This window comes from Barbus barbus (assembly GCF_936440315.1).
Source record: "Barbus barbus genome assembly, chromosome: 4".
NCBI classification, from domain to species: domain Eukaryota; kingdom Metazoa; phylum Chordata; class Actinopteri; order Cypriniformes; family Cyprinidae; genus Barbus; species Barbus barbus.
The window spans coordinates 12,033,739-12,044,111 of NC_136732.1; the positions used below are offsets into that span (position 1 = coordinate 12,033,739).

Below are 10,373 nucleotides of genomic sequence, written 5' to 3' on the forward strand. Positions count from 1 at the left end.
AGTAATTTCCTTTCATTCCCTATATTTCCAACCTTTATTCTCTTGTAGGATGCATCATTGTCACCTGTTCATATGAAATGGCATTGGGGAAAAAATCCTAAAGTTAATTATTATGACCTACTGTATTGTATTGTAAAAAAAGCACATGCCTTCTGTGGACCACAAAAGCAAACGTTCGCAGAATGTTCATGCTGCTTTTGTTCAAGAGTGAATGAACGCCAAGTGCTAAAGCTCCAAAAATGACAAAAAGCACCACCACCAAAGAGCAATGCAGCTATGCAACATGTGCACAACATTCCAAGTTTTCAGAAATCGTACAAAAGTCCTTTGTGAGGAACAGACTGAAATTTAACTTGTTATTCACAAATAAATAATTCCTCTACTCTACCTCTAATATCATGACTAATGTCATGCTACCATATTGATTTTTTGTTAAATAAGGGCTATATAGGACCAGCAAAAAATGCTGTGAACAAGGCTCAAAGCAATACTGATTTTTTTTTTTTTTTTACTTGCTTGGCAAATTTACAGCTATGATAGAAACTGAAACAGAAAAAATTCAGATTTTTCTGATATATTTTCATAGTTTGTTTAGTTGGCTCTGGAACAAGAGTAAACGGATCTTTACATAAAAGTAAATTTGGGTACATTTTACTTTAAGTAAAATGTACCCACTGCGACGCTGGCAAACAGCCGTGCATCAGATTGAAGAATAATCTTATTGATAATCTGTTTTATTGCTATGCTCACAAAAATAAGCTACGGGTTTAGATGGACGAACAAAATCAAAGTCTCACATGTAATTTGCCCTTTGAAATGATAACAGTGAAAAGGACGGGGGAGGGGAATCATGGGTTGGGAGGGGGACCGTAGGGTAAATAAGAGCAAAACATAAGAGCCTGATAGCATTAGAGCTAGACATGAAGTAGAGCAGCTGTTATTTGTGAAAGCTCTGCGCTCGTCCAGTTGGTCTATCAAAGAGAAGAAAGGACAGATCTGCTAAATCCAATAATCCTGAAGATACCAATTGCAAAAAGTTTGAATGTCTGAAGCAAGGACCTCGAAGCCTGGATTGCTTGTCTCCTTGTGCCTCCTGGAGCACTATGGGTATACAGCGTGCTCAGAGAGCATCCCTGGCTCTCACGCTCAACTATGTGGCGTTCGCCTTGGCGGTTTCGGCGGTCACTACTAGCTACTGGTGTGAGGGGACCAGGAAGGTAGTAAAGCCTTTCTGCATGGGGCCGGTCAAAGTCAAGCAGACATACTGCATCCGCTTTAACAGCTCCAACATCAACGACACGCGGCTGGTGCAGTACATCTATGAGACCGGTGAGGAGAAGTTCCTCATGAGGAAGTTCCATGCAGGAATCTGGTTCTCCTGCGAACAAACCGTGGACTTAATAGGTAAGAGAGCATCACTGGCTCTGTGATATGGTTTGACTACCTGCAAAAGGCTGTAATTTAGGTGATCAAAGTAGGAGAAGGTTCCACTAGTAATTGGTAAAAGTGAAAGCACATTTGGACAGTGTTTCTTTTGTCAAAATGTAACAGACAGTATCCCAACAAATACTTGACTTCTGAATGCCAAATGCTCAGTCAGTACTAGAACATTGAGTAGTTAATTTTACAAAAGGTTGTGTTTGTTAACATCAGTTAATTGTTGGTTCACCAAAATTACAATTCTGTCATCATTTACTCACCCTTGGTTTCTTCTGTTGAACACAAAAGACATTTTGAAGAATGTTGGCAACAAAACAGTTGTTGGAATTCAATGGGGACCAAAAACACACTTGGTTACGCATTTTTTTTTTTTAAATATGTTATTTTGTGTTCAGTCAAGTTCAGTGAAGAAATTCTTCAGAAAAAAAGTTTTTTTTTTTTCTTTCAATTTTAGGTGAACGGTTATTTTAACTAACAACTTTTCAGCATTAGTTAATCTTTGTTGATGTTAACTTGTATATACATATACTACATACATTTCTTAAGGGGGACATTGTATGAAATTTTAACTTTTTTATTTATTTTAATCTTATTTGGTTAGGTCTCTGGCATGTCTGCCAGCTCAGAAAAGCTAAAAAGAAAACACACAGCCAGTTTATTATGGTCTGTCTGAGTCTGAAACTGTGTCATCCAGCGAGCTGTTTCAATTTGCAGCCAGCCTCTATGTAGATAGATAGCTATCTCTGAGCCAAAAATAGAGTCCTCGGCAGCAATGTGTGTCTTGTGTCTACTCTCAGAAAAGAGAGGGGCGGGGTGAGCAGTAGCTCATTATAATTTAAAGAGACATGCACCAAAACAGCTCGCTGTGAACAGAGCTGCTTTTGACAAGGTAAATAGGGTGTTGTTTTACACAACCATTGAGGAATTTTAACCAAAGTATGTTAATAGACATTTCACGAAGACCCTAAAGAATCATACCAATTTGTGGAAAATGGGCCTCCGTATCCACTTTAACATAGCTCACATTCTTAACATTAATGCATTAGTTAATAAACAAACAACAATAACACTCCTTTTTGGTTGGTTTACGTTAATTTATCAGCATTAATTTGATATTAATTAATTAATTTATACATCTGCATTTATAACACATCACAGTAAATTCTAACATGAAATAACATTGAATGGCGCTTTTATTGCACTGTTATTTATCTTGGTTTATGCTGATTTGTGCACATACTAAAACCTAAATTTCAAAGTATAATTTAAATTCTCAGTTACATATGTAACTTTCATTGACTTATATAACCATGGTTCCCTGAAAAGGGAATGAGACGCTATGTCAGGCTGTAGCTGACACTATGAGAACAATTCCAGGTGTGACAATTGTCTGAAGCCCATATAAAAAGACTAATTTATTCTTCTCAGATTTTGATGAAGGAAGAGACTGAGAGCAATAACAAAGTAGCATGGACAGCTACACAGTGTCAGTGTCAACTTCTATGGTGAGCCAAAGTTAAAATGTTTCCTTTCATAGGTTCACTCAGTAGGAACCTGCTGCTCTAAAAAGAGATTAAGTTAAACTATGTGCCTCATAGATGAGAGAAATCACATCACATCTTGTCCCCCGCATAAAATAAGAGACAAAACACTCCTTGAAGAACAGAATGTGCTACAGTTATATGAAAGTAAACACCCTTCAGATCTATAGTGACAAATCAATTTCACGGCAAAATTTGTGTTATGATATGCTCCTACTGTACATCAGCATCCTCAATCTGCAATTCTCTCTCTATATGGGGTTCAGACAATCGTCACACCTGAGGGTGTTCCCATAGCATACTGTGACACTACTAATGCAGTGAATTACCAGGTGTTTACCAGAGCTTTCTCTCTTTATAGGATTTAACTGTAGGAGCTTTTTAGAGATCGCACCAGATCATGAAAGAGGTGGGTAAGTAACAACTGTTACTTGTTATTCATATGAACAACAAACAATAGTAACATACAGTATCCTAAACAAATTATCTTCTATTACTGATTTGACTGATTACCTTCTATTACTGATTGCTGATCAATTCTTAAATTCTCTATATTGTCACCCTAAAATGAATATACACAGTTATATTACAGCTACTGGCTTTATTAAATTTACACAATAAAACCACCCAAACAATTCCTACATAAGCAGTAGCGGGTTTTGGCATCACGCAATTGCTTGGGGCCCCATGTGCCAGGGGCCCCCAACTCAGCTTCCTTTTTGGGGGCCCCTGGCACATGGGGCCCCAAGCAATTGCGTGATGCCAAAACCCGCTAGTGTGACCACTTGCGCAGGGCCCCCAAATCCTCTAAACACACCACTGTACACAAGGTCATTTTTCAAGAGTGCGTGTGAACATGGATACTTGTGAGGGCGTTAAGAGTTAAGTAACTGAAGTAGCCTAAGGGTGCTAAAATCCTTTATTTTATTGCTAAAATAAATATATATGTGACCCTGGACCTCAAAACTAGTCATAAGGTTAAATTTTTCCAAATTGAGATTTATACATCATCTGAAAGCTGAATAAATAAGCTTTCCATTGATGTATGGTTTGTTAGGATAAGACCATATTTAGCCAAGATACAACTATTTGAAAATCTGGAATCTGAGGGTGCACAAAAATCGAAATATTGAGAAAATCACCTTTAAAGTTGTCCAAATGAAGTTCTTAGCAATGCATATTACTAATCAAAAATTAAGTTTTGATAAATTTACAGTAGGAAATTTGCAAAATATCTTCATGGAACATGATCGTTACTTAATGTCCTAATGATTTTTGGCGTAAAAGTGCAAAAATGCTTTTGAAAAAGAAAACGAAAACGTTTTATGCTTTGTAGTAGTCACCTTGAAATGAAAGCATTATGTTTATGTTAATATATACAGATGTAATGTTAATAAAGTATAAATGATGTATAAATGTAAATGCTAAAGTTAAAGCAACAGTACATCAATGTCTCGGATGATAAATCAAGTTATATCAGCTCTCTCTCTCTGTCTCTCTCTTAGGAGTGCTCTGGCTGTGTATTGTTGCTGAGTGTCTGTATATTGCTCTGTTATTCACCGGTGGAGCTATGATGGTGATAGAGATGTGTCCATGCTTTAACTTGATAAACAGACTCAAGCTCAATGCCTTTGCAGCACTGTGCACCGCTCTCTCAGGTAACTCATTTCTATAAATTAAAAAAAGGATATTTAAAGGGATAGTTCACCCAAAAAGGAAAATTCTGTCATTAAATACTCACCATCTTGTTGTTCCAAACCCATAAGACCTTCATTCATCTTTGGGAAAAAAAAAAGAGATATTTTTGATGAAATCCGAGAGGTTTTTTTTTTTTTTTGACCCTCCATAGACAGTGATGTAAATACCACGATCAAGGCCCAGAAAGGTAGTAAGGACATCATTCAAATAGTCCATGTAACATCAGTGGTTCAATCGTAATTTTATGAAGCTACGAGAATACTTTTTGCGTGCAAAGAAATAAAAAATAAACAACTTTATTCAACAATTTTTTTCTCCTCGGTGTCAGTCTCCGCTGTGCGTTCACAAGTGGTGATGCTGATGCAGAAGCCGGCGTTCTGATGTAGAGCCCGGATGTGCTGCATCTTGTAAATAAAAGCAGGGGAATGCACACACATTCATTGTGGTACTCTCGTGAATGCAAGTCGAAGACTGACATGGAAAGAGGAAACTCGAATAAGCATCCTGAGACAGTAGATCTTTAAATCATCCCTAGATCCTTAAATACAACTTAAGTGTTGTGAAAGAGTATTAGTATCCTGTTTTCCACGATGTAACCCTTTAACTGAAACACAACTTCAAGTTTATGGACATTTCCTTTAACCCTAAAAAAACTAAAAAATTCAAACAGAAAATCCCTCCAGGATAGGCCCTATATTTCTGGAATGTTCTGAAAATTATGTTTTCCTATAATTACTACTGCTAACTTTTAAGTAAAACCAAAGCTAAATTAATGCAAAACAGTAATAAATAAGGACTAATGGCTGGGTGAACTAATGGGTGTTTCATAGAAAAGCAACAAATGTCCATTTATGCTTCTTGCTTTCACATTTTTGACACATACAGACAGAGGAGCATTAGTCCCTCTTGAATGCTCATTTGCCAGAAAAGAAAAAATCCTGCTAGTTCAACTCCTGCCAGTCAGCCCCAGCTGTGAAACAGAGATGAGATTATACAGCACAAATCCAACTCCACATGTCCCCAATACTTTACAGAGAGCAATGATGGGTCAGCGATGCCACAGAGATCAGCGGAGCAGTGCTGTTCATCCAAGCAGTGTCGCACTAGCCATGAAGGACAAGGTGGAAAAACTGCCTTCCTGAGACTATCTTCTGCACTATTTTTCATTTATTTATTGTGCATTTAAATGAAAAAAAAAATAAAAACAAAAAAAATTATTCATTTTATTTATTGTGTATTTTATGTTTATTATTTTTTATTTATTTATTTATTTATTTGTGTGTGTTTTTGATGCAGCAGACAGGAATCCTGCACAGGGCTGCTCACAGCATAAAAAAAATTCGGTGCGCCTACTAATGGCCAATATTGACACTGCATGCACTAAATGTTTTAAAAAGCACAGTAACACTTTAGTATAGGGACCAATTCTCACTATTTATAAGATATTTGTAGCTAGATGCCTCTGATTAACATATCTGCTGTTTAATAATGCTTATAAAGCACATATTCTGCATGACCATATTCTACATCCCTAAATTAATCCTAGCCAATACCTAAACTTAACTACCTTACTAACTATTAACAAGCAGCAAATTAAGAGTTTATTAAGGCAAAAATTCATAGTTAATGGCGAGAATTGGACCTTAAATAAAGTGTGACCGAAATCACTGTGCATTTTTTGTTTGGCAGTTACTGTCTTGATATCCTTTTCTCTGGAAGAAAAAAAAAAGACTAATATATTACACTTTTTTTGTGTGTGTAAAGCAAATATTTTTATATTTTTATTGAAAAATATGATTAAGAGAAAGATGTTTTGCAGTGAATGTTTGCGGGGGTGGGCGAGAGGTTGATCTGGACAGGAAGCTGTCTGTCTGCTCTGGTCTGAATGAGTGATCTGTCCCAACAGCGTGGGGATTTGGTGGTTTGTGCTGTAATCGGATTGGTGTGGGGGTTAGTGGTTTTGGTACGTGACATGGCCAGCGGAGACCATGCTCCCTCCCCCTATATTTTCACTAATCCTGATGATTGTAGGAATGCTCACTAACACACTTGATGCACAGCAGCACCTGATTCATATGCATGGCAACAGTGTGGGGGGTCTTCTGAAATGTTCACTTTTGAGTTTTTAGTCAAATATAAATTAATGTTTCGTTTAATGTTTAATGGGTTTCAACCTATAATCAACATAACAAATCTGTCCCATTTAAAAAAAGGAACTAAGTGTTACTGGCTGCTTTTCAGTTGGTTTTGCTACTGGACAGAGTTTATTCTTTGTATAGTCATTATATGGAAATATATACCGACATCTTTGAGGATAAAGGCAAAAATGACAACTCATGCTCTGTCATTTTCCTGTGCCCCAGGCCTTTTCGGGATGGTTGCACATATGATGTTCACCACAGCTTTCCAGCTGGCTGTGCAGTTGGGTCCAGAAGACTGGAGACCTAAGACATGGGACTACAGCTGGTCCTATCTGTGAGTCACACATATGACACATTACAAATAAAAAGCCTTTTTGTTTGTTTGTTTGTTTTTACATATTGTGGGTACCATATACAATTATTACAATTCATATGTGACCCTGGACCACAAAACCAGTCATAAGGGACATTTTTTTAAATTGAGATTTACATAATCTGAAAGCTGAAGATGTGTGGTTTGTTAGGATAGGACATTTTTTGGGTGCTATACAACTATTTCAAAATCTGGAATCAGAGGGGGCAAAAAAATCTAAATATTGAGAAAATCGCCTTTAAAGTTGTCCAAATTAAGTTCTTAGCTATGCATATTACTGATCAAAAATTAAGTTTTGATATATTTATGTTAGGAAATTTACTAAATATCTTTATTAACTACATATCTCTGTAATGTTTAAAACAATTTTTATTTTTCTCCTGGGAGAAAAATAAAAACCCTTGAGGAACCCTTGTGGCCTAATGGTTAGAGAGTTGGACTCGTAATCCAAAGGTTGCAGGCTTGAGTCTCGGGCTGGCAGGGATTGTAGGTGGGGGGAGTGAATGTACAGTGCTCTCTCCACCCTCAATACCGAGGTGCCCCTGAGCAAGGGATCGGACCCCCATCTGCTCCCCAGGTGCCGCAGCATAATTGGCTGCCCACTGCTCCGGGTGTGTGTTCACTGCTGTGTGTGTGCACTTTGGATGGGTTAAATGCAGAGCACAAATTCTGAGTATGGGTCACCATACTTGGCCACATGTCACTTCACTTAAAAAGATTAAATATAATTTTATTTATTTTGATGCATGTTAATAATGGTGCACATTTTAATTTATAATGTTCCTCTACTCTTTCTATTAGTCTGGCGTGGGGCTCGTTTGGCACCTGCATGGGCTCGGCAGTCACGGTTCTAAACCATTACACCAAAACCATCATTGAGTTTAAGTTCAAGAGGAGGACCATTGAGAAGAAACTGCACATCGAGCAGAAGAACCTGGAGCTAGACGTGCCAGAAGACTTATGGTACATCACTTCATTGCAAGAGCAAGCAGACCAACACGCTGCCGTGTATGTGAATGGCAGCGAACCAACCTGCTTCAACCCCACAATACTGGACAACTGGGAGAGAGAATACTGCTGAAAATTCATGAAGGACGCTGCTCCTCTTCAACACGGACGTTTTTGTGCATTTATATCATAGGGCTTACGTCAACAGAGCAGGATATGGACTGAACTAAGTTGGCAGTGCTAACTGTGCTATTGTGAACCTTTTTCATCTTCTGATAAGTTCTGAGTTAAAAAATAAGTCTGACATTTAAAAAAAAAAAAAAAAACTGACAAAATCTTGAATTCTTTTAAAAAATGCAGTGAAGCAGTATTATATGCTCACTTTGTTGTCATATGACAAAACCATAAAACAGGAAATTGTCACAGAAATTTTGGAATTGGTAAGTTTTTCAAATGTTTTAAAAGAAGTTCACCAATGCTGCATTTATTTGATCAAAAAATACAGTGTAATATGAAGTTTTCTTGAAAAGACTAACACTAAACGAGGCAAACGAGGCAAAACATTCTCTGTGGTGATTGATGGCATGTTACATACTTGTTCTTAAACCCACAGCATTATACCACATTTATTTATTTACTTACTTAGCCTACTTACTGTCGTCATTTCTCTTGGCTGGTAGTGAATTTTTCGTATCACAGTGAGCAAGTCGTATCACAGTGAGCTAAGGACGCATCTTCTGGACCAACATTTCAGTGCCTCTGGCAGAAAAGACTCCTGTAAAATATGCTCCAGTGCCACATTTATTATTTGTGTCAATGCCAACCATATTGTAGATGCGCTTGTTGTAGAATGAGTGAAATCCCTCAATTTCTTACGGATGTAAGCATGGGTTTCTGGATTAGTTCTGCCTTTTTGGTGAAAGGAAATCGATTACATTTTACTTTATGTGTGATTCAAGCATATGTAGCGCTTCTTATTAAAAGAATAATTAACCTGACAATTCTCCTGATTAACTAAGTTAACGGATGCATTAACTCCTGATTAACTCCTGATTAACTAACCCTGATTAACTAACCCTCATTATAACTAACGTTACCTAGTTAGCAGTGTTCTCGTTACCGCGACGGGTCTGGGGGAAGAAAAAAAACAACAAATCTCACTATTTCCACAACTCGGCTATATGCTGCAACAATTGTGTTAATAGTCGGTTTGTGGTCTGAATGGTCAATTACAGAAAAGTATACTTTTGATAGTCCAAAGAAAGTATAAGAAATGTGATGAAAATAGCAGCACTGACTTGCATGGCGTTATTAATGGTCATATGGTAGCTAAACAAAATATTTCTTCTTATTCAAGGATTTATTTTGATGTTATTTTAAAATTATTTATTTTAGATATACATTTTTTATTAAATTATTTAATTAAAGTTCCTTTCAGTTCCTTCATGAGCCCCTTTGGGAAACCTTGATTTAATGTAATGTTTAATGCAGTTTATGTTGTTTTAACAATGAATGGAATATACTTTCTTTATCTTTTTAGGCTATTTTTATATCAGTACAAGATTATCCTATTTATATCAATGTGAAATGAGTTAGGTCAAAAGTAATTGAAAAGTAATCAAAAAGTAGTTTGATTTCATTGTCAATATTATTTGTATAGCGCTTTTAACTAAAATGTGTAATGTAATGGATTACGTTGCTGACTATAATTACAGTATTGTCATGTAATGTGGAATCAGTAGCAGACTACAATTTGTAAGTTACTGTCCCAGCACTGAATATAACATATTGTGCTGTCGTTGGTGCAGCTGGTGATTTCTAAACAGACTATGTTTGTGTGTTTCCATTATGATTGAGCTCAGGGGAATATATTGATTTACATAAAGCTAAAAATATGAGGCACATGGAGCAGGTGCATCCTGAGCGTGAGTCATAAACATGCCTGCAGAAAAGAAAATGCAAACTAATGTCATGCCAAAGATTTTTATTGCAGAATCAAAACCAAGAATCGAAGCAGCACATAGTCATATTAAATGTCAGATATGGAGTACTGAAGTCACACAGTTCAAATAACATGAACAGAAATAAAGACAAAACATCTGATAATTCAGTTCAAACTTTTCAACACTGAGAATTTGAGATACTTTTCTTAGTGAATTTTGATCCCACTGACACTTCATATGAGAAATCTGCATTATCCGTCCAGTCAGATGGTCAGATAGCTGCTCATTT

The 10,373-nt window shown here is 36.8% G+C and overlaps 1 protein-coding gene across 1 annotated transcript; it reads left to right on the forward strand.

Moving 5' to 3' along the window:
• Window positions 1–901: 901 nt before the first annotated feature.
• Window positions 902–8,450, forward strand: LOC306862722 (germ cell-specific gene 1-like protein). Its single transcript, XM_079405654.1, has 5 exons — window positions 902–1,404; window positions 3,343–3,390; window positions 4,487–4,639; window positions 7,043–7,154; window positions 7,995–8,450. Exons 1-5 carry the CDS (start codon window positions 1,104–1,106, stop codon window positions 8,272–8,274), a joined length of 894 nt encoding a protein of 297 aa, XP_079261780.1. The 5' UTR covers window positions 902–1,103; the 3' UTR covers window positions 8,275–8,450.
• Window positions 8,451–10,373: the final 1,923 nt, after the last annotated feature.